The sequence below is a fragment of the Bufo bufo genome, chromosome 6 (genome assembly GCF_905171765.1).
Source record: "Bufo bufo chromosome 6, aBufBuf1.1, whole genome shotgun sequence".
NCBI classification, from domain to species: Eukaryota; Metazoa; Chordata; class Amphibia; order Anura; family Bufonidae; genus Bufo; species Bufo bufo.
This window is the reverse complement of record NC_053394.1, coordinates 71,563,139-71,588,677: the sequence shown is the minus strand read 5'-3', so window position 1 is coordinate 71,588,677 and position 25,539 is coordinate 71,563,139. Positions and strand designations below refer to the sequence as shown.

General features: G+C 43.6%; 1 protein-coding gene across 2 annotated transcripts in view; it reads right to left on the bottom strand.

Annotated features, from left to right (window-relative positions):
- Nucleotides 1-25,539, bottom strand: part of LOC121005179 (arsenite methyltransferase-like) — a 56,078-nt gene that overhangs the window by 15,903 nt on the left and 14,636 nt on the right. For both annotated transcript variants that reach the window (XM_040437761.1, XM_040437760.1), the window contains 6 exons: nucleotides 16,084-16,220; nucleotides 14,516-14,585; nucleotides 11,474-11,555; nucleotides 10,153-10,284; nucleotides 2,131-2,273; nucleotides 892-1,017 (listed from right to left, as the gene is read on the bottom strand). In XM_040437761.1, coding sequence (XP_040293695.1) covers nucleotides 892-1,017; nucleotides 2,131-2,273; nucleotides 10,153-10,284; nucleotides 11,474-11,555; nucleotides 14,516-14,585; nucleotides 16,084-16,220 — 690 coding nt within the window. The remainder of the gene's footprint in view (nucleotides 1-891; nucleotides 1,018-2,130; nucleotides 2,274-10,152; nucleotides 10,285-11,473; nucleotides 11,556-14,515; nucleotides 14,586-16,083; nucleotides 16,221-25,539) is intronic.

Here is a 25,539-nt window from a genome sequence, read left to right as displayed (position 1 = left end):
CGCCACTTAATTTACCATGTCTTGCATTGGAAAGCAGGAAAAATATTCTTTGTGGGTTAAAATGTAAAAAAACACACACACAATTCCGCTAAGGTTTTTGAGGTTTTGACATCACGGCGTTCACTAAAAATGACGTCTTTATTCTGCGGCTCAATACGATACTAAACTTGTATAGTTTTTATTTGGTTTAATTACTTTAAAAAAAACTACTTTTCTATATTTCGGTCTATGTGAGGGCTTGTTTTTTGTGTAACGATCAGTAGTTTTCTTGGGTGGGGGCTCATACAAAAATTTGCTGTGAGGCCCAGTCACTTCTAGCTACGCCCCTGCTGGTTTTCCCATATTGGAAACTCTCATAAAGGTATTGAGAGGTGGAGTAAGCCTTGTGATGCCACATGGAGTTTGCAGAAATTAATGCCCAGAGAACCATGCAAAGTGAAAATTTTTCCATAGATATGGCATTTCAGTGCCCAGCTAGTGCCATCTGAGGCTCACAACACACTACTTGAATTGATAGGCAGGTTCTTCTGGGTGCTATAAATGTGGGCCTAAGCTGCTGTATGGACACAGGTAGGACTCAGAGGCGAAGGAGCGCCATTTGGGTTTTAGAACACGGATTTGGCTGGAATAGTTTTCGGATCACATATGCAGAGCTCCTCAGGTACTCGTACAGTGAAAGACCACCACAGGTGACCCCATTTTGGAAACTACACCCCTCAACTTATTTATCAAGGGGTGGATTGAGCATTTTAACACCACAGGTATTCTGCAGAAATTTATGAGCAGGGGACAGTACTTTAAACATATTAATTAGAAAAAACTGGAAAACTCCTTTAAGTAGAGTTCTTCATTGAGTAGTAAAGAAAAGTCCTAATTAAACACATCTCTCACCTTTCCCATGCAGCACTGTGTAGAAGTGCCTTCCTTTCCCCAGGACTGAAATAAAAATTCATCTGAAAATCTGGAAGTCTTCAGGATGCTCCACAACTCTTCATCCACTGATGTAGCTTCTCCTTCCTATAAAGAACATCATATGGCATAATTTGTACATTCTCATGGATAATAAGACAATAAATGTGAAGGCAGAAAAAACTATAAATGGCTAAAACGTACATGTTTGACCCACCCTATGCCAAGTGCCTTTGAATAAGCTGAAGATCAACCCTCTTTTCCCTGCATTTGTTTTGCCCCACCAAAGGCATCACATGGAAGTTCTGAGTTCCAAGGCCTCTCCCATGTGCCTTTTATACTACTACTGTGTTCATATGTGGCAGTGGGGCCTTAGGGTCCATGTGTGACTGCTCCCTTTGCACCCCTATAGCTACTCCTCTAAAACCAAATGTTTCCATGCATCAAATGACATCATAGCCACTCAAAATGATACCTCTTGATTAAGGTAACCTCATTTGTCAAGACGCAGTGTTTCTTATTGATTTTAAATTATTGTCCAGCTTTGGCAACCTTTCTGGCAGCTCCCCCACCTCGTCGGACCTGCAGAGGGAAGCATACTTGCCTGCTCACTGCTTCTGGGTCCTTTGATCTACCACTGTGGTCTCGTTGCTCCGCTCCCTGCTTGTCAATTTCCATAGTGGACTGGGGCCACATGTGCGACTACAGCCAATGATTGGCCTCAGAACTGACAGATCATGACCACTGGGTCTTGTGCCGCTTGAGGGACACGTCACTGCTGCGGCCAGTCATTGGACCAGTGACCCCTGTCCAAGGTGGAAAATGGAACCCAGCGGAGGTGAGCAGGTAAGTATGTTTCCCGTCCACAGATCCCGCTCATTAATAGCACATAAGGGCATTTTAGGGGTCTCACCTATTTAAACTGGGGAAAGGGGGATGATACTTCCTGTGATATAAATATAAAGATTCCTGCAGATGGCCATATTGTGTGGAGCTGTAATAAAGCCTCCAGACAAGTACTGTACATAGGCCTCTGAAATTAGTCCTATGATATAGAAAACAAATCGTGGCATTATGTACAGAGGTATTCTCCCTACAAACGTTGCTTGTAGGGGACAATTTCTCGCTTATACACTGCACAACAGAGTCTGGATAGTAGCACATGGGGGCCGAGCAGCTCAGTACAATGTAAAAAAAAAGGATATTACACTAAAGTAGTACCTTGAATGTGAAGTTTGTATCAAACTGAATCTCAATCTCACAGCCTGTGATTCCTCCATTGTAAATAACCAAACCCTTCTCCTTTACAGAGTTATGTGGAAGCTTGAACAAACGATATGTAGCAGAGACAAACTTGAGGTCACCTAAAAACAAAATAAAACCCCAGTAAAAAAAAAAGATTACAGTAAACAGACATAACAGGTTGACTCAGATGAGCAGGGGAGACAGGGTGAAGGGATAAAAGAGAAGAAAAGGATCTCTGGATATTTGTATGGAGCTCATGTGACTGGATGACTAAAATACTTAGCTCCACTGCCTCTGAAATAATTAGCAATTGTTTTAACTTCCTATTTTAAGAAAAAAAACTCTAAATGTATATTCCAGTTTTTTTCACATCATCCCGGACAATTATCCATTATAGACATTTGGTCATTATTTCAATTATAAATGGAGAGTGCTAACAAATAATTAGGCCACAATTTTTTTATTTTTTTTACAAATAGCTGGTTGATCCACCAAGTATCTGACATTATCTCCTTAATATAGCATGCGATTAAGTATGCACATGTGCATACACATAGAACGCCATCTAGATGGTGGTTACTTTCTCATCCCTTTTGTTTCATGCTACTTGTCTCAGCCATCCTCTTCCCCCCTTCTCCACGCTTCGACCCTTTTCAGATTTGATTACTCAGTATCTCCTCTTTCTTAAGGACCAATATTCTTACCTACAGATGGAACATCTGCTTTCCTCGCCTACAGTCACTGAAGTGAAAGTCGCCCAAAAGATCTACCGCTATGGGAAGGTGCCTGAGCAATAGGTTCCCAGTCCACTAGTATCTTCTGCCTGTTTCCTGGCCAAACTTTGTCTGATCTCTGTATAGATCATCATTGTCTGTCCTGACTTCAGATTGTTTTTTGGATTTCGCGTACTCTGTCTGTCCTGACTTCGACCTGTCCCTGACTGTTTTTTCCTGACCCCTTAGTCCCCTGCACTAGTGTCTCTTGATCTCCGTGGGTAAGCTGTCAACCAAACAGACTACACCAGGAGGTAGTGGTCTGGTGGTTCCCCAGCATCAAAGTCCAGATTCTTTTATATGGGCTAAAGGGTGAAAACTAGGGGACTGCCAGAATCAAATATGTTCGGTTGATACAGTGGTTCCACACCTGCTGCATAAAACTAAGGTCATCAAATGAACCTTTAAACTCTCAGTATGTGCCACCCTTTCTTAGGTTTATGAAAAACTGTTGACAAGATGGTATTACACCGTAGTCCATATATATGCCGGAGCCTCAAATCTGTTTTGGAAATTATGTGGTCATGTCGGCTCCTTATAACACATCTTTTTGGGAATGCCTTAAAGGGGTTGTCTCATCATCTATTGGTGGCATATTGATAGGATTTTGCACCAATGGCAGATCGGTGTGGGTCCCACCTCTGGGACCTGCACCTATCTCCAGAATGGGACCCCCAAATCCAGCGGAGAGCAGCCCTGAGTGTGCAGCCATCCCTCCATTTCTATGGGAATGCTGAAAATAGCCAAGCACTCGTTTGAATGGAGTGGTGGCCAAGCTTGTGCGGCGCACACTCGATTAATTTCTATGGCACTTCCTAAAATACACTCAGCTATTTTTGGAAGTCCCATATAAATGAATGGAAAGCATGCCGCACATGTGCAGTGCACTCTCTTTCACTTTTGGGGCCCGTTCTTGAGATAGGTGTGGGTCTCAGAGGTGAGACTCGCACATATCTGACTTTGATGGCATATCAACTATCAAAGTCTGAGGTGACCCCTTTAAGATTCCCTACTGTGGAATTCTACTACGTCTCTCTGAATTGGAGCAGCTAGGCTCATCATTTTCAATGTGACTACAGTATTTAAAAGTGGTTGCCTGGCTGGTGGGCTATTGCTCCCAGGCATCCATGTGATAAATGTTGGATTGCTTAATATTCTTTGCATGCTACTATGGTATTTTCCCTTCCCTTCAACCCCATCCCTCTTCTTGTTTTTATTTGAGTATAACTTGAAATGTGCACACTTCTACATAGAAATATAATGTAGCATTGTATTATTCAATATTGTATTGAGTAAAAAAAATGTGTATGTGCACATGTACTATGTAGATGAAGGGGAACCCTCAGAATTCTTTCATCTGGAACCAAGGTCCAACAATGGCAACAAATAAGCTAAGTATCATCATGCACCTTGTAGTGCCATAAATAATCCTTACTGGGGGACCTAGAAACATGTCATTCTTTTCTAGGCTAAGGACATACATAAATGAATCCAGTTTGCAATTATTTGGCAAATGTATAAAAACAGAGTGTTATTCCACTATGTAGCAGAGTGTAATGTCTCAAGGTTACAGATGTCTTCGTGCATTGAAAACTCCATTATTGCTTGCTCCTTACGTAAATCATTCAGATAACATATCAAGGTCTCTGGCTACAGTGTGGGCTGCAAGAGACCAAATAGAAGTAAATTTTAAAAAAATAAACACTTCCAGTGTCAAAGTCAGTTATATATGTAGAAAGCAAATCCTCAAGAAATGCATACGATGTTCACCAAATACATTTCACAGGTAGTCTAAAGCTGGCCATACACATGAGATAAACATTGTCTGAAAACCCAATGTTGACAGGACTGATCAACCATCTAATGTGTATGTGGCCTCCTGACTCTCATCCCGACAGGAGATGTCAGGAGAAATAAGGATTGGGCAGTTGGATTTCAACTACCTGATAAACTTGTAAGGATAAGCCATTGCCAGAGGCTTTCTTGCCTCACCCGGTTCAGGACACCTACATGTTCGGCTGCGCCAATGTGATTGGGTTGGTAGCTGTTGGCTGAACAAGTGTCGGGTCCAAAGTTATCTAATGTGCATGGAATGTGTTAGAAAACGGGTGTGGGCCCACTGCATCACTGGACAGATTTGTTTTTTGGGGCTACATCTAAGGGCATTAACTAATTGGCCCTCCCCAGTCTTTACCCTTTAACCCCTGTACAGGGATGTGGACTCTACTGCAGGGGAACCATCAGGCTGCTACCTCTTGAAGTAGTCTCTGTTCAGTGACAGCTTACCCAAGAGTTCAAGAGACACTGGTACAAGGCACCGAGGGGGATAGGCTAGTGTGAAATCAGGCCGATGTCAGGGCAGGCAGAGTTTGTACAATTCGGTATATAGACAATAAGTCCTGTGCGCAGGTGACTTTAGGTCAATACAGCAGAAAGGCATAAGTGAGGTCAGGGAGCAGAGTGTAAAAATCCAATAAACAGGCAGAAGTCAAGCACAGGAAATCAGAATGGAATAATAGTGCATCTTCGCAGGAACTAGCAAGCTAGGGAACATATTGCTCAGTCATTCTCTGTCACGGACGTTCCCGCGACAGGTGGAAGGAGATCAGTGAGACTGGCAACACGTGGTTTGATCTGACATGTTCTCCGTTTGGATCAAATGACGTCTGTGTTGATTCTGGTGCTTGCCACACCTTCTTTCCCCAGGTGTGGCTATTAGGGTCATTTAACCTTCTCTATTTATAGTTGCTTCTCCCACAATGCTGTGCGGTTTATAGCTTCTGTTTGGACCTTTGGATAGATTGTGGTTGGATCTCAGCTGAGGTCCTGGTGCTTCCATTGCTCCTTTGAAGTTGTCTTTCCTTTCCCTTTTTGTATTTTGTTTGGGTTCTGTGTGTTGCATTTCTCTATTGTTTGTATTAGGCCTGAAGGAGACTCCTGTTCATCCTTCCTTTTGGAGGAACAGGTAGTCTCGTCCCTGCCATTAGTACCAGGGTCCTATAGGGCTTGATAGGACTCTAGATATTCCTGCGTATGAACTCATCTACCTTTGGGGTCTGTTCATACTGGTAGTCAGTCAGGATTTTGGTTAGGGTTTTCACTAGGAGGTGTCCATTTTCCTTCCCTAGTTCTCAGGCCTGATTCCCTTTCCCCCCACCCTTCCCTCCTATGCTCGGTGTGGTGTTTCCCTCCCACACCGAAGTGTGACATTCTCCCATAGGCAAAGTGCCTTATAACACCCAGAAACAGCAGCCATTGGCTGGAGACAGATTAGGTTGCGAGTGCTGGCCCTTTAAAGGGGCTGGCCACTTTCTGGATCCTGTTGACTAATGCATTTGTAAGATGATTATATGGCACTTACTAATATAGCCTTGGTTGTGCCAATTTCTATATTTCATAAGGTGTGTCCCATTATTTGCTGTCCACACAAAAGTCCTGTCCATAAAATGACTGCTGATGGAGGGTCATGTGACCCGGCAAATCACCTCCATGTGATGTCTCCTCCATTCAAATACACTGCACCTGCTGGTGGGCACAGGCTGCCACCATGCTAGAGCTAAAAACATGTGCCACTTTGGCAACCTTCTTCACAACAAAAAGAAGAAGAGAAAAGATAATTATAATTGAACGTTTCAAGCCAGAGTCCATTCCTGCTTCTAAATGGTGGTACAAGATTATATAAAGTCAAAAGGAGACTGTGTGGTAAGAACAATAGTTCTTTAACGGCTGATCGGCGACGGTGCTGGGAGTTGGACCCCCGACGATCTAGTATTGATGACCTATCCGGAGGAAATTGGCCAACCCCTTTAAGTGAATGGGGCTAAACTGCAATACAAACTATGGATCAGTGTGGTGGTGTTTTTTTTTTTTCCCTATGGTTTTTTAATGCGGTACTATCAGTCTAGATTTAACCGCCTCCGGACCACCTAACGCAGGATTGCGTTCCGGCGGCGGTCTTTTTGTTCCTCCTTCATGCTTCGGCGCGTCATCTCGCGAGACGCGAGATTTCCTGTGAACGCGCGCAAACAGGAGCGCGCGTTCACAGGATCGGGAGGTAAACGAGCTGACCTACAGCCTGCCAGCGGCGATCAATCGCTGGCAGGCTGTAGATGTGATTTTTTTTAACCCCAAAAAGGTATATTAGACGCTGTTTTGTTAACAGCGTCTAATATAACTGCTACCTGGTCCTCTGGTGGTCCCTTCTGCTTGGATCGACCACCAGAGGACACAGGCAGCTCTGTAAGTAGCACCAAACACCACTACACTACACCTCCCTGTCACTTATTAACCCCTTATTAACCCCTGATCACCCCATATTAGACTCCCTGATCACCCCGTCATTGATCACCCCCCTGTAAGGCGGATCCACGGATCCGCAAAACACATATGGACGTCTGAATGGAGCCTTACAGGGGGGTGATCACCCCATATAGACTCCCTGATCACCCCCCTGTCATTGATCACCCCCCTGTAAGGCTCCATTCAGACGTCCGTATGTGCTTTGCGGATCCATGGATCCGCAAAACACGGACACCGCGGATCCGCAAAACACGGACACCGGCAATGTGCTTTCCGCATTTTGCAGATCCGCACATTGCCAGAACTATATATCGAAAATGCCTTTTCTTGTCCGCAATTGCGGACAAGAATAAGACATGTTCTATAGGCTCTACAAAAAACGCAGTGTTCGTCCGATCAGGCCTGATCTTGTGCGCACACTTGCGTTCAGTCCGCCCCACCGCAGTGACAGAATTGTTTTTTTCTGATCACTGCAAAAACCCCGTAAAATCGCTGCGGCGCTATAAAAGATCACTTTTGAGGGGCATAGCGAGTTCATAGAAGATTTTCTTTTTTTTGGCACAAGTTAGCGGAAATAGTTTTTTTTTTTCTTACAAAGTCTGATATTCCACTAACTTGTGACAAAAAATAAAATCTCACATGAACTCACCATACCCCTCACGGAATCCAAATGCGTAAATTTTTTTAGACATTTATATTCCAGACTTCTTCTCACGCTTTAGGGCCCCTAAAATGCCAGGGGAGTATAAATACCCCACGTGACCCCATTTTGGAAAGAAGACACCCCAAGGTATTTCGTGAGGGGCATGGCGACTTCATGTAAAATTTTATTTTTTGTCACAAGTTAGTGGAATATGAGACTTTGTAAGAAAAAAATAAATAAATAGATAAATAAATAAATAAATCATTTTCCGCTAACTTGTGCCAAAAAAAAATATATTCTAGGAACTCGCCATGCCCCTCACGGAATACCTTGGGGTGTCTTCCTTCCAAAATGGGGTCACTTGTGGGGTATTTATACTGCCCTGGCATTTTAGGGGACCTAAAGTGTGAGAAGAAGTCTGGAATCCAAATGCCGTACTCAGGAGAAGTAGGGCAATGTGTTTTGGGGTGTATTTTTACATATACCCATACTGTGTGTGAGAAATATCTCTGTAAATGACAACTTTTTAAAACATTTTATACAAAGTTGTCAATCTACAGAGATATTTCTCTCACCCAGCATGGGTATATGTAAAAATACACCCCAAAACACATGGCCTTACTTCTCCTGAGTACGGCGATACCACATGTGTGACACTTTTTTGCAGCCTAGGTGCATAAAAGGGGGGGAAAGTCCAACAAGTACTTTTAGGCTTCACAGGGTTGCTCACAATTTAGCACCGCCCAAAATGCCAGAACAGTAAACACACCCCACAAATGACCCCATTTCGGAAAGTAGACACCCCAAAGTATTCGCTGAGGGGCATATTGAGTCCATGAAAGATTGAACTTTTTGTCCCAAGTTAGCGGAAAGGGAGACTTTGTGAGAAAAAAATATAAAAATCAATTTCCGCTAATTTGTGCCAAAAAAAAAAAACTTCTATGAACTCGCCATGCCCCTCACGGAATACCATGGGGTGTCTTTTTTCCAAAATGGGGTCACTTGTGGGGTATTTATACTGCCCTGGCATTTTAGGGGCACTAAAGCGTGAGAAGAAGTCTGGAATCCAAATGCCTAAAAATGCCCTCCTAAAATGTACTCATTGGAATTTGGGCCCCTTTGCGCACCTAGGCTGCAAAAAAGTGTCACACATGTGGTATCGCCGTACTCAGGAGAAGTAGGGCAATGTGTTTTGGGGTGTCTTTTTACATATACCCATGCTGGGTGAGAGAAATATCCTGTAAAATGACAACTTTGTATAAAAAAATTGGAAAAGTTGTCTTTTACAGAGATATTTATCTCACCCAGCATAGGTATATGTAAAAATACACCCCAAAACACATTGCCCTACTTCTCCTGAGTACGGTGATACCACATGTGTGACACTTTTTTTGCAGTCTAGGTGCGCAAAGGGGCCCAAATTCCAAAGAGTATATTTACGATTTCACAGGGCATTTTTTACGCATTTGGATTCCAGACTTCTTCTCACGCTTTAGGGCCCCTAAAATGCCAGGGCAGTATAAATACCCCACAAGTGACCCCATTTTGGAAAGAAGACACCCCAAGGTATTCCGTGAGGGGTATGGTGAGTTCATGTAAAATTTTATTTTTTGTCACAAGTTAGTGGAATATGAGACTTTGTAAGAAAAAAATAAAAATAAATAATTAATCATTTTCCGCTAACTTGTGACAAAAAATAAAAACTTCCATGAACTCACTATGCCCATCAGCGAATACCTTAGGGTGTCTACTTTCCGAAATGGGGTAATTTGTGGGGTGTTTCTACTGTCTGGGCATTGTAGAACCTCAGGAAACATGACAGGTGCTCAGAAAGTCAGAGCTGCTTCAAAATGCGGAAATTCACATAGTTTGTAAACGCTGTAACTTTTGCGCAAACCAATAAATATACACTTATTGCATTTTTTTATCAAAGACATGTAGAAAAATAAATTTAGAGAAAAATGTATATAGAAATGTAGTTTTGTTTGAAAAATTTTACAGGAAGTGAAAAATGTCATTTTTTTGCAAAATTTTTGGTCAATTTCGATTAATAACAAAAAAAGTAAAAATGTCAGCAGCAATGAAATACCACCAAATGAAAGCTCTATTAGTGAGAAGAAAAGGAGGTAAAATTCATTTGGGTGGTAAGTTGTATGACCGAGCAATAAACCGTGAAAGTAGTGTAGTGCAGAATTGTAAAAAGTGGTCTGGTCATTAAGGGGGTTTAAGCTAGGGGAGCTGAGGTGGTTAAGAAAGAGCAAAAGGTACAAGGTGGAAACTTACCAATAATGTTCTCCAATTCTTTATTATTAACTGTGATATAGCTGGAGGTGACTAGACGTGGGGGGCTAAATCCAATCTCTTCAGCAATCAGATAGAGGTCCTTCCAGAAAAGAGCTCCACTAATACATTCTCCTAAGGAGACAAACAGAAAAAGCCGCTACGCCATAAAGTTGACCAAAATGGCAGTCACTTCTCTCGCATGTTACTGATGATGCATGAGGTTCTCCTAGTCTTGGCAGAAGACTCACCTAAATTAGGAAAAGTTTGAATTTAGGGCCTTGAAAGCTGATTCTCAAGCAAGGCTGGCTTTATAAGAACTATATTAGGAAAAATTAGTAGAGTCTAAACTGAGCTTGAAGATGAAGAATGGATTTATCTAAGACAGACTGGAATGGATACTGTGATTAGTGCAGTTGCCTAATGGATGCAGCCTTTAAAAATAGGTTGTCAGGCAGTGAGTTCTCTAACAACCAGTCTGTCTCAGATTACTCGAGTCTTCAGCTGAAAGGCAGATAATTCAAGGCACTAATTACATTTTTTGAAAAAAAACAAATTTGCATGGGGAACTCTTGAAAACTTCCATCTTTTTTAAATTAATTTCTCAATATAACTTTGATTTTCTAATACGAATTCTGTGCAAAGACGTAGAGACTGTTCCACACCTAAATGGGTTCTGTGGACTTTCTACAAAACCCATCCTTTTTCTGCCCTGTGGAAGTTCGCGTTTAAGCTTCTTCTGGAAACGTGCGTAGAGGGGATAGCGGCTGCATTGCCATCCATATCCTGGTATGTCTTTATTTAGATACCTCTGTACATTAGTCATGCACTTTACACTTGACCTAAAATTTATTCGGTGTTAGTATCTGCCGTATGGCGAATTATGCAAGATTAGATACAGTTCTGAGGCAGCGTTTTTTTGCCCTTCTGTTTAGTATCATGTATGTATCCCATTATTTACATGTTAATTGATTCTGAATGAAGGCTTTTTTTTGGCTATTGGACGGCTGTATATTTCATTGTACCTACACTAGACAGTTATGTGTAGTCATGCGGTGCTATTTTATCGGATTCCCTACTATTATGTTGTATTTAATTATTTTTTTTAATCATGACTAATAAAAATTGACTAGTATATTAGGAAATAGTTTTCACTCATTCTTTTTGAAGGCATTGCTCTTTAAGAGTAAATGTAAGTGAATACCGTAAGTGTAACCCACTGCAATATCGGACACAGCCATGGACAATAGAGGCATAACTCAGAGACCCTCCCCCTCATTAGTTAGTATAGAGTTAGTATAGAGCGGTCTTCACCTAAACTTACCCCAAAGCACTTTATTTTGCCTTAATTCATCAGGAACTGGCTTGTTAGAATAGACATCACTAAAGTAAATCTCGCCACCATCCTATGAAACAGAATGTTCTCTGTAAATGTTGTGACATTGAGGATTCAAGATACCAGACACAGAGATATCATGCTTCAAATTGGGCTGTGGAAAATATAATGAATTACAGGATAATTATGCCATTTAACTCCCCCATCCATGTAGGCTGAAAGACAACCACATGCCCCGATTCCCCCACCAAGGATTTATATATATTGCAGAGCCCTGTGCACTTACCACCTACAGCTCCTTTAGGGCAGAGCCGTACAACCTCCTTGTGCTGCTACAAGGCCCCCCCTAGAGAATATCTCCAGGTTTTTTTTTTGGGTTTTTTTCCACAGAAAAAACCTTGCCTTAGGGCCCTTGCACAAAATCGTATGCCTGCCTGGGCTATTGTCCTGCACTCATATGATCTTATGAGTGCAGGACAATAGCCCCACGGGCGGCCCGAGGTGCTCAGTATCACAGTAATCTATGATGCTGTGCGCTCCCGTGTGCATGATCAATGCCGCTTCAGGACATATGGCCCGCTCACGGACCGTATGTCTCGGAGGGCATACGGGGTCGTGTGCAAGGGCCCTTACTCTGTATGAAATCAGAGGCATATGGAGATCCTATGGAAGGCTTATACACCTCTATGGCAGACCTTTTTATGGCTTCATATAAAATACAGCCATAATATAGCCGTGCGCATGAGCTCAGAATCCCCATCAGACACTGGGACTGCATATTTGAAAACCATAGTACTGGGCGGGTAAAATCAGAATGCAGACTGTAGTTTGTTATACCAGTAAACTACCGTCATATAGGGGTCATTCACCAAAGAATGCATTTCACAAGCCAGTCTTAGTATAATGCCCACTGACAGTCTTCAAACATGACACTTAGAATTGAGGCCATAAATTTCAATCTTGGTTTCATCAGACCAGAGAATCTTCTTTCTTACAGGCTGAGAGCCCTATGTGCTATTTTGAAAACTTGTATGTGTCTTTTACTGAGGAGAAGCATCTTTCTGGCCGCTCTCCCATAAAGCCCAGATTGGTGGAGTGCTGCAGTGATGGTTCTCCTCCAGAAGTTTCTCCCATCTGCACATACGATCTTTGGAGCTCAACCAGAGTGACCATTGGTTTCTTGGACACCTCTCTTACCAAGGCCCTTTTTCCCTGATTACTTAGTTTGGTGGAGCAGCCTGGTTATTCCAAACATCTTCCATTTAAGAATTATGGAGGCCACTGTGCTTTTAGAACCGTACAGTGCAGCAGCCATTTTTTGTACCATTCTCCAGATCTGTGCCTTCACACAATCCTGTCTGAGTTGTACAGGCAGTTTTCCTCCTCATGGCTTGGTTTTTTGCTCTGATATACATTGTCAGCTGTGAGACTTTATATAGACAGGGGTCTGTCTTTCCAAATTATGTCCAATCAACTGAATTTATCGCAGGTGGACTGCAATCAAGCTGTAGAAGCATCTCAAAGATAATCCAGAAATAAGAGGCCTCCAGAGCTAAATTCAAGAAACTGCTCTCTCGTCGTCCACAACTCTAAGCCTGGCCGGATAGGCTGTAGAGTAAGGGATGTTGGCATCATGCAATCATCGCAAGTATAGCATGTTGTTTCTGTTTGTGGAGAAATGTTTGCATCTTGCCATCAGCAGAATTTTGTCAAAGTCTTTGCAGTTGAGAAAACGGGCTAGTAGAGGTCTTGGAGGAGCTCCGGGGGGAGGAGGTTTTGCAGGAACTCTTTGTGTATGTTCCACTGCATAAGCAAGAGAGAATATAGCAAGAGGAAAAAATTCCATAATCCATTCTTCCACAAACTCATCTGAGAGACAGCCTTCGACCCTTTCAGGTAATCCAATTATTCTGATGTTGTTGATGCAAAGGCTAAGTCATCCACCTTCTGCGGATGTTGACATCAATTTTGACCTCTTCTACTTTGCATGCAGATGTGGCCGCTAATACTTGAGCTGTAACTTGTTTAAGAGTTGGGTCAGCATCTATTGTTTCTGCATCCACACTGTTTGAGCATTAGCACAGGGTGTATCATCAGATGAATTCCTGGTAAACTCGTGTAAGTGGTCTGCTGCGTTTTGCGCTTTTGTTGGTCATGATGCCAGGAGAGATGAATTGGTACAAAATAAGGGGAAACCAGGTCTTGATGTTATGGTAAACGCTGGAGCAGAAATAAAGCATGACCAGAGGCTTTCCACAATCAACAAAGAGGGTCTAACTGCATACAGGGTTAACCAGTGTAGTGAATGAAATGAGTGTCTCTGAAAGGCGTGTTGGCACATACTGAGTGCAGGGGCACACACAAGGTAGAGTTTGTCCTGTGACCATTATACCTAGGTCAGGTTTATGATGCAGACAAGCACAGGTCTCATTGTCTCCCAGGGACGGAGATTCTATTTGCACAGTATGGCGGCTGTGGCTCTTCCCCCTACTTCTTGACCACGGAGCAGCACCCGCGTGGTCTGGTCACAAAATGGCAGTTGGAGCTCTGGGAAACTCTAGAGAAGTTGGGCTGTGGCATGTGTCCTTTGATACCCTACTTCTGCAGTAGTAACTCCCTGCTTCCCAGTAGGAGAGCAAGGAGACTCTCAAAATCCGCAGCATCAGTGGGGCCCACTCAGAAGTGCTGGCTGTTATGGCAGAGCCGTAGTAACAGAGAGGTGATAAGCAGGCAACTAAAAGAGTAGATAGACTGTCAAAGTTTTCAAGCCAGTAGTAGTTCCAGGGTAGGCTTAGCAGGTGGTTAGAGAATGGAGCATCGCCCACATAGATCCAGCCATGTCGGCTGTTGGCCCCACCCCAACATGTCCTTTTTTTAAATAAAGTTGCCAAAACATTATCCATCTATCTAGTGTGTGTATATGTGTATATATATATATATATATATATATATATATATATTTAATATACAGTGTGTATATATATATATATATATATATATATATATATACACATACTATTCCTAGTTTACCTTTAGCACTCTGTAGGCTTCTCGTAGTACAGCCTTTTTATCTGGGGTAAGATTGATCACACAGTTAGATCTACAAAAAAACATAAAATGAATTATGGTATTATATGGTATCATTATTTAAACAGTAACTGAATATAAAGAAAGTTTGTAACTTTGGTGAATATAAGAAACTTTGTAATATCAGAGAAAGATACTCCATTTTCTACTTATCAGACTCCTCTCCTGCTCCCACTTCACTAACTCTCAATTCACTGCTGATATCCTTCAGTGAAGACGGACTGCCTGCTCAATGACAGATCAGATTACACAGAAGTCTATGGATGGGAGATATGGAGGAGAAGGGAAGTGCTGCTGCAGAGAGGTAGAAGGGCAGACTAAAAGCCCTCATAGACTTCCCAATGTTCGGGCAGGACGAGTGCCGATCGACGATAAAAACGTTGATCAGCGCTTGTTTGCATCAACATATTTCAGAGGCTAATGCAAAGTGAATGTGGGAGGAACGATTACTATCATAGTAATTGTTTCCTTATTCAGGTCTAATGATTATCAGCAGCACCTCCCTGATAATTGTGCACCTTTCATTCTGAGTGAAAAATGTAAATCAGCTGATAAGTGCTTGTCCATTTATCGTCTGATTAATTGCACAATTATATGGGCAAATATTGGGGACGAGCATTTTTTCCTATAGTCTGCGAACACTGCCACCGCTCCTGGATTGTAGGATGGTGGCAACCCCTGGAAACGAGCAGTGTATAATGCAATGGAAAAATGGATCCAGCAAGCAAAGAAGGCAATATGAACAATCACAATGCATTAGTGCCTTATATTAACTTTCTCTACATGATCAATGCCATTTGCTGAAGTGAGACAACACCTTTAAGTGCTGGATTCACATCTAAGCTGCTCAGTACTGCTTAGTTCTTCTGTGTAATGTCATCCATTACTGCTGCTGCTTCTGAGAGTGAGCTACAGAGAGTTAGGGTCCTTTTGATGATCTGGCAGATTATCTGGGATGAGCATTTGTATAAACGCTTGCTCCTGATAATCTGCTGTGTAAAAGGTGCTGGGAATTACCCAATGAACGAGCAAACGCTCGATCATCTGGTAATCATGTTGTTCTGCCGACACTAAAAATCATCATTCCTGTTTAGAAGATCATACTGTCTAAACAGGGATCTGCTGCGCAGAAACAATGATTTTCTATGTGGACAATTATCGATCGCTAAAGTGATTCCCATACAGCAGAGGTGATTGCTGCATGTAAATGCATCCCTCATCTCCATTGACAATCAGACAGTTATGGGGAGCATCTGCATCGTTCCCAAAAATTTTCCAGATCATTGATCCATATGGAAGGACCCTTAGGGAGCAGATTCTCCTGTTTCTTCATGTCCTGTGTCTAGGCAGACATGTCTTCAATAGAAATCTTTCATGGAAAAAAATCTTTTTAGGTCATTAAATGGATACACAGATGCAAAGCTCTGTACAAAGCACACCTCTGACCTAGAGAACTGTGAGGAGTCAGCCCCTTTAATCTACCCACAGTAGTATGGGCAATCTATACTTACATAATGATGTCATAGCTTTGGTCACCTATGCCTGCAGCTTTGAGATCTTCAATATATCCACTGACAAAATTAATATTTGGTTCCTGGTAACCAAATTTTTTCCTGTGGTAGTCAATATACTTTCTGGCGATTTCAACCTAAAAATAAGTGAAAGGTCATACAGTGAATGCTATAACTCTATGAAAAAGGAAAGAAATTGAACATATAGGAAAGGAAAAAGGAAAGTACAGTAGTCCGGGTATGATCTGTAGGTGCAAATTCTATCGGCATGAGTCAAATGTCCAATTCTGGAAGTTGAAGTATGGGCTCGAAACAGTGAACATTAAGACAATAAAAAGGAGAATGCATCAGAACTAGACAAAAAACTGCTGAGTGGAGGAAAGGAGGAAGAAGAAGAGTTAGGGTCCATTCACACGTCTGCAAAATGGGTCCGCATCCGTTCCACAATTTTGCGGGACAGGTGTGGACCCATTCATTTTCAATGGGGCTGGAATGTGCTGTCCGCATTCGCATTTGCGGATCCGCACTTCCGTTCCGCAAAAAAATAGAACATATCCTAATCTTGTCTGCAATTGTGGACAAGAAAAGGCATTTTCTATGAGAGTGCCGGATATGTGCGGTCTGCGAAATGCGGAATGCACATTGCTGGTATCCGCAATTTGCGGATCCGCAAAACACATACAGACGTGTGAATGGACCCTTAACAGGGAGTTGTATTGGGTTGGTCTCTATTCCCACTCAAAGGAGGATGACTATCTACACTACAGAGGTGACATGGTCATTTTTTAAGAGTTGGAATAGGCTGCAAGTTTGTTTTATTTTCATTGTAAAGTCAACCTTGTAATACCAGATATATGTGAGGGTGGTTAAAGTGTAACTGTCATTTTTTAATTTTTTATTTGCTGGTTTATTAGAGCTAGGCATGTATACCTGAGTTATTCTGTCAATGATTGTCAAAAGATCTGTAATTACCTTATAATAACAGCTTTCATTAATGTCCTCTGTCCCTTTCCACTGCTTCCATAAAAACTAGATTTTTGTTCTTACCGTAAAATCTGTTTCTCTTCCGTTCATTGGGGGACACAGGCTTGACGATGGTATAGCTGTTGCCGCTAGGAGGCGGACACTAAGCACACAAAGTGTAAGCTCCTTACCTTCAGCTATACCCTTCCCACAGGGACTAAGCTAAATCAGTTAGTACAAAAGCAGTAGGAGAAGCAATATACAAATCCATCGGGAAATGGAAAAACGCCATCTTGTAAGACAGGAAGCGAAGCGACACCTGCCGCAAGGGCTCAAACGGAGACAACTGAAGAGCGTTGAGAACTAGATTAAGATCCCAAGGATCCAACGGAGGACTGAAATGGGGAGCAGCATGAGCCACCCCCTGCAGAAAAGTCCAAACTCCGAAAGTGACGCCAAATTCCGCTGAAAGAATGGAGACAGCCAAAAATTGCCCGACTATACTTACCTGTCCAGCGTCTTCTGCCCCCCTGGCTCAAGCCGGATCACCACCTTCGGTGTGCAGCCCCTTGGGGAGGGACGCTACACTGGAACAGAGGGGACTTGCGGTGGACGGCCGCGGTGATCCAAACGCTGGCAGAATACAGAGGTTTTTACTGGAACCTCTGGTCCTCCTTTGCTTCTAGACAACGGGAAGGAGCAGGGGGCTTAGGGAAAAAAACCTCCCAGGCTGTGAGCTCTGCGCTGCGATTAGACAGCGCTACAGCCAGGGAGAAGGAACGCCCAGGGAGAAACAGGGCAGACTCCTCCCTGGTGAACCAATAGTAGCAATTACCATACAGCGCGGGAGAAGGTAACGGGGCCACAGCGGGCGAACAGAGCGGTGCCCAGGGATAATATTAAGTGCAGTGAGATCCCTGGGTGCCGCTCTACATGTCCAGATAGTTATCTTACAATGTTCTGACCCATGAAAGGTCCTCTTTAATGTTGGATGTAAATTTCGAATTATACTGGTTGTTATTGATTGAATTAACAAATTCATTCAATGTCTGATGTGTACCTCCACATATTAAAAATACATCATCTATATATCTTTGCCAGAGCACCAGTTATGAAAAACATACGTTATCAAATCATTTTAAGATATGTCATGACAGCAGTCCAAGGGGTTTGAGATTTGCAGCACTTGAGACAGTCACAGCGGATTTTATTGCGCAAATGTCTAGATGTGAAGCCAAGAAAATATATGAATTTGGATTCTTGATGCCAAAAGGTCTGAACGCTGAGCTGGAGGTTTTTGGGTTCCTGTAAGGGGTGGGGGGGTCAGTTCATATGGGACGTCGGTGCTAGGTCTTCTATTAATGCACCGACGTCCCCTGCGTCTTCCCCCTCACCCTATACCTTCTAGCAATTCTGGAATATAGTATTAACCACGGAATGTAGTATTAAACATATATATATATATATATATATATATATATATGTTTGTATTCATATTCATTTTTGTTATCTGCCCATTTTTAGGGAGATGTTTATAACGATGTCTAGATAGGATCTAAATAGTTATATAGTTTGAACGAAATGAGAAATGATGAGACGCTGTGTGTGAATGGTATTGTTGTGGGATAGACAGCTGGGCAATTTGGAGTGTTGAACCATAGCTGCCACTTCAATATATCACTATTAAATGTGTGTCCTCGAGTCAAGACCATTGCATCTAGTCCACAGATCAGGCTGGTGGCTGTTTTCTATATAAAACGCACCATGTGAACGATGCAAATAGGTAAAACACCATTGTATGTGGACGTGGGAAGCTACACCAAGGTGCGGTATTACATTATCCTATGGACCACGAGAGAGGCAGCCATTGATATAGGGCGCACTATGTGGACTTAAGTCCTTGAATATAAGTAAAGGAGTAAAAATATTATTATATACAAATATATGTTTGAGAAGTCCACACTGGAGGGAGGCACCATTGATGATCATGGTTAAAAGTGTGGGCTATTACATCGTTAAAGACATAATATACAGCTGTGCAATGTAGCCATTAAAATTTATATAACTGCTGTAAATACATGTACATTTTTAAATAACATATAACCTTAGTCATTGTATCGAGTCTAAGCGAGAGATAAATGATTAAATTTGAATGCGCTACGGGATAAATACAGATTAAACATGTGCCATTGTAAGTTCAATGATCCAGTCCAGTTATTGGATTTGACTCTACATGAAAAAGTTTAACCCCTTAAGGACTCGGCCCTATTTCACCTTAAGGACTTTTTTGCAAATCTGACCAGTGTCACTTTAAGTGGTGATAACTTTAAAACACTTTGACTTATCCAGGCCAGTTTTTTCGTCACATATTGTAATTCATGACACTGGTAAAATGAAGTCAAAAAAATTAATTTTTATTTATAAAAAAATACCAAATTTACCAAAATTTTGAAAAAAATTGCAAAACTTCCAAGTTTCAATTTCTCTACTTCTATAATACATAGTAATACCTACAAAAATAGTTATTACTTTACATTCTCCATATGTCTACTTCATGTTTGATCAATTTGGGAATGATATTTTTTTTGGGGGGAATGTTACAAGGCTTAGAAGTTTAGAAGCAAATCTTGAAATTTTTCTGAAATTTTCAAAAACCCACTTTTTAGGGACCAGTTCAGGACCCATTCTAGAAACTACACCCCTCAAGGTATTCAAAACTGGTTTTACAGTAAACTACTGTACGGGCACACAGTAGGGCGTAGAGGGAAAGGTGCGCCGTATGGTTTTTGGAAGGCAGATTTTGCTGGACTGTTTTTTTTTGACACCATGTCCCATTTGAAGCCCCCCTGATGCACCCCTAGAGTAGAAACTCCATAAAAGTGACCCCATCTAAGAAACTACACCCCTCAAGGTATTCAAAACTGATTTTACAAACTTTGCTAACCCTTTAGGTGTTGCACAAGATTTAATGGAAAATAGAGATACTATTTCAAAATTTCACTTTTTTGGCAGATTTTCCATTTTAATAATTTTTTTCCAGTTACAAAGCAAGGGTTAACAGCCAAAAAAACCTCAATATTTATGGCTCTGATTCTTTAGTTTACAGAAACACCCCATATGTGGTCGTAAACTGCTGTACGGGCACACGGCAGGGTGCAGAAGGAAAGGAATGCCATACGGTTTTGGAAGGCAGATTTTGCTGGACCGGTTTTGTGACACCATGTCCCATTTGAAGCCCCCTGATGCACCCCTAGAGTAGAAACGCCAAAAAAGTGACCCCATTTTAGAAACTATGGGATAGGGTGGCAGTATTGTTGGTACTAGTTTAGGGTACATATGATTTTTGGTGGTCTATATTACACTTTTTGTGAGTCAAGGTAACAAGAAATAGCTGTTTTGGCACCGTTTTTATTTGTTTTTATTTTCAACATTCATCTGATAGGTTAGATCATGTAATATTTTTATAGAGCAGGTTGTCACGGACGCGGCGATACCTAATATGTATACTTTTTTTTATTTATGTAAGTTTTACACAATGATTTCATTTTTGAAACAAAAAAAAAATCATGTTTTAGTGTCTGCATAGTCTGAGAGCCATAGTTTTTTCAGTTTTTGGGCAAATATCTTGGGTAGGGTATTATTTTTGCGGGATGAGATGATGGTTTGATTGCCACTATTTTGGGGTGCGTATGACTTTTTGATCGCTTGCTATTACACTTTTTGTGATGTAAGGTGACAAAAAATTGCTTTTTTTACACCGTTTTTGTTTTAGTTTTTTTTTACGGTATTCATCTGAGGGGTTAGATCATGTGATATTTTTACAGAGCAGTTTATTATGGACACGGCGATACCTAATATGTATACTTTTTTTTATTTATGTAAGTTTTACACAATTATTTCATTTTTGAAACAAAAAAAAAATCATGTTTTAGTGTCTCCATATTCTGAGAGCCATAGTTTTTTTTAGTTTTTAGACGATTATCTTAGGTAGGGTCTAATTTTTTGCGGGATGAGGTGACGGTTTGATTGGTACTATTTTGGCGTACATACGACTTTTTTGATCGTAAGGTGGGCAAAATTTCAATTTCATCATAGTTTTATTTATTTTTTTATGGCGTTCACCGTGTGGTAAAGTAACATGACCGTTTTATAGATCAGGTCGTTATGGACGCGGTGATATCAAACATGTGTAGGGAATTTTATTTTTTTCATCTTTAATCAGTAATAAATGTGTTTTTTGATTTTTACATTTTTTTTTCACTTTTTTTTTTACATTTTTTTGACCCAGACCCACTTGGTTCTTGAAGATCCAGTGGGTCTGATGTCTGTATAATACAGTACAGTACACTATATAGTGTACTGTACTGTATTTTCACTTTACAAAGTCTGATTAGACTTCTGCCTTTAGCAGAAGTCTAATCAGCACCATGGACAGCCTCTGATCAGTACCATGGACAGCCGGACGCCTGTGAAGGCGTCCGGTTGCCATGGTACCCATCACTCGCTGCCACAGCAGAGCAGTGAGTGATGGGGAGGTAGGGGAGCCCCCTCCCTCTCCCATCGGGGGCTGAAAAGGCACAGCAACCCCCGATGGGAAAGGGAGGGAGCGCCCTCCCTCTTAACCTTTTCCATACAGCGGTCCCTACGGACCGCGGCATGGAAGGGGTTAAACGCATGGCATCTGTGCCAGCACAGATGTCAGGCTTTTCAAGCAGAGTGTCAGCAATGTGCTGACACTCTGCAAACCGCTCGTCTATCCTGAGAGAGGGGGCGGGCGGATGATCGCATGCCTGCCCGCCCCCCAAGCACCGCCCGCCCTCACCGCACTCCCCGCCCCCCCCCGCGCTGCACCCGCCGGAAGATAACAAAGAGGGCAGCAGGGGGGGGTTAAACATTAATATAAAGGTTATTTGAAGTTTTTGATCCCCGCGGTCACAGACCGCAGGGATCAGAAACTTCCGAAACCGCAGGTCTGAATTGACCTGCAGTTTGCTGCGATCGCCGACATGGGGGGGGGTCACAGGACCCCCCGGCGCATTTAGCCAAGGTGCCTTCGCAATGATTTGAGTAGGCACCGGGTTCCGATCACCGCCCGCCGGGCAGCGGTGATCGGAACTATACATGACGTAACGGTACGTCATGGGTCCTTAAGGACTCGGGAACCATGCCGTACCGGTACATCATGGGTCCCTAAGGGGTTAAAAAAAAACACTATGAGGAGATCCCAGATTTTATATCCATTAGATTTTACACCACTGAGGAAGGAACATAGCTGTTCCGAAACGCGTCTGGTGAAGGCTGATGTGAGGAATATGGATTAATATTTACTGTCAGCCATGTCCTCACACCCACCATTTGCTGAAAGCTGGCAGAGCAAATCAAGCTCCACAGGGGGCCCTGCTTCAAAGCCGAAGCCAGTTAGTAGAAAACTCCTAGCAGGCCACCTTTTGTTACATTTCTCATCTCCAGTCAGACAGCACGGATCCTGCAGGAAAACCCCCCAGCAGGAGGTATCAGCCTTTGCCAGGATCAATGCTACCTCCCAGACACGTTGGCACCTACATTTCATCGCAGGCGCAAACCGGATACATATTTGTGTCCCAGTGGCCACGATGAACTACTGGATTATGTTCTTGGTTTGATGGTGGGATGCCAGGGAAGGGAGATATATATATCTCCCCACAGAAACCAACTAACGGTATCATGTTTGGACTCTAGTTGTAGCCGGAACCCAGTCGGATCCGTTGGTCCCAGAGCCATCTCCCTGTGACCTTCTGGACTGGAGCTATGCACCCTAAAGGGTTTTGTGGGTCATTTGCAGCCAGTCCAGCAGAGGGGGGGGGGGGGTGGACCCCTCCCAAAGGCCGGGAGGGGAGGGGCTGGCTACAGGTTAAAAGGCTTGTGCCAGCAAGTGGGCGTGTTTCTCTCTGAAGAAGGGTCACATCGTGTAATGTGTTTAGGGGGACCCAGGAACTAGCTGAGATCACTGCCCTTTATGTGACTACAGCAAAGAACACACCACAACCGAAAGAAACTTTCATCTTACCCGCTAACTGACTTTTGCTCTGCTTAATCCTGTTGTACCTACATAACCTGTATATGTAACCTCAGACCACTGTATATATTTTCTGTGTATATTGTGTTATATCTGGTGTGCCCTTAAGGTGATTAAATATATAATTTAATCTTGTACTATCTTGTTGTCACGAGGGTGTCAAGAGCCACGCCTGACTCCGTTATACCCGGGGTCAGGAAGTCGCAGCGGGTGGCTGCGCGCTCTATGTATAAAAATAGTGCTGTTTCTTAATGGTAGCTTTCTGGGTTTGCCTTGCAACCCTTTTTGGCTCACTCAGGGATCCGTAGCTCCTTCTCCTCAGCTGTCTCTTGTCCAGCACTCCCAACCTCCTTATATTCCCCTCTCCCACTTCTCTGGTTGCCAGATATAGAGCTTCCTGCCTGGACTTCTATACTGACCCACTGGAGCTGAGTAGCTGTGATCCCTGGTTGTTGTTCCAGAATGTTACCCTCCGGATCCCTGTTGGGCCTTTGTGGTCTGCTGTTGTCGCCCACCTGGGATTATATGTTTGTCTGTATTGTCTGTCCTCTCCTTGGTGTTTTCCTTTTAGTGTCAGTGGTGCGGACTAGTGATCCCACCGCCCCGTTCACTACCTAGGGCTCATCTTAGGGAAAGCCAGGGTTTAGGCACGTGATCGGCGTACGGGTGAGGAACCTGTCTAGGGACGTCAGGGCAGTCAGGTGCCAGCCTCAAGGTGAGTCAGGGGTCACCACCTTTCCCTCTCCCTTGGACAGGGCCTTCCCATTTGCCTCCCTTTGCGTGACGCCGGTCATTACACTTGTATCTCGATCACGAATCCCCACGTCCGTCTTTCGGCCTAGTTATAAGCTACCGTTTCTCACCCTATAAAATCCCGTTAGCGGACCGGGCTCATATCAAACGAGAAGCTGGTGGCAGTTACCCAGGCTGAGACAGCGCTGTTTTCACTGTGGTAGTGAAAAGGCTCTCTCAGCTTGTTGCCTCTCTGTGCCCGCGTGGAAGGAGGTGTCTGTGTAAACTGTACCAAGTTGACCTTACCTGCTCCTCTGGAGGGTGTAACGTCACGCTTTGGTAACCCGTGACCATACCGCGCCTCGTGAGCTCGAGGTAGGTGATGCCAAGTGGGTGCGAGGCGTGGTATTATTCACATAGACCCATACCACCAGACACTAAAGACGACCAGCAGTACCTTTTGCCGCTGGAGTCTTAAGATCAGCTCAACACTAGACAGTCTGAGTGCAAATACAATAAGGTGTGTGGGCACCAGGTTGCAGTCTGTTTCAGTGACCATCCGTGCCAATGAGTGCCAGTTACACACGGAGCAAAGCTAAGTAGATGGCCGATGCTTTGAATGGTGGTGGGGAGGACGCAGTCCAGATAATGGGCCCAGAGGAGGTGGAAGGTGAGGGGGAGCACAGCCAAAGCTCCCCAAGGAGCCAGTTGCCGGAGGTGAGGTCCACGGTGGGACTCACTCCACCTGCCCATCCCCCCAGCCAAGCAGGCTCAGCTGCTCTCCTACAAGCTGCCATGGACCGTCTCCAGGGCAGCCTCTGAGCTCCTCCTGGCGGCTGCAGAGCTTCGCGGGCAAGCAGAGGCTGTAGAGCGTCGCGAGCGAGCAGAGCCTGCAGAACGACGCAAGCAAGCAGCGGCTGCAGAATGTCTCGAGCAAGCACAGGCCGTGCGTGAGCACCAGCTACAAATGCTCCAGCTGAAGCTCCAATTCCAGCAGCCCTCCCCAGCCCGATGTGAGTCTCCAGAGGTCTGGATTACCAAACTGCTGGCAGAGGACTTTCCCCTACTGGACAAAGATGGGGACCTGGACACCTTTCTGTTGGCATTTGAGACGGCCTGCCATCAGTACCAGCTGCCAGAGGACCAGTGGGTCAGATTCCTCACACCACGGCTCAGAGGAAAAGCCCTTGAAATCTTCGGGTACCTGCACAGCGAGACCATCCTGAGCTATGAGGACATCAAACAGGCTCTGGTCAGGCAGTATAACTTAACCCCTGAGTCGTACCAAAAAAAGCTCAGGAATTTGCAGCGGGGTTCTACCCAGAGCTGAGTCAATCACATGCGGGCCTTGCTGAGAGCGGTCGATCACAGGATTGGAGCTCACCACCGTCCAGCAGCTGAAGGAGCTCATCGCCACAGAACAGTTCTTGTGGAACTGCCCGGAGGACCTACAGCAGTACTTCCGTGACCGGAAGCCAAAGGGGGCCTCCGCAACAGCAGCCCTGGCCGATGAATACACCAACAACAGGACTTCAGAGGCCCAGAAACCTGTCGGCTGGAGCCCCTCTGCACCTGCTACCCCTGCCCCTAGGCCCATGTGGGCACCAGCCCCTGCTACACTTTCCACGTCAGTGGGGGAACCCCGACTGTGCCACCTGTGTAAGCAGCCAGGACACTTCAAAGCCATGTGTCCCCAGCGCCTGAGG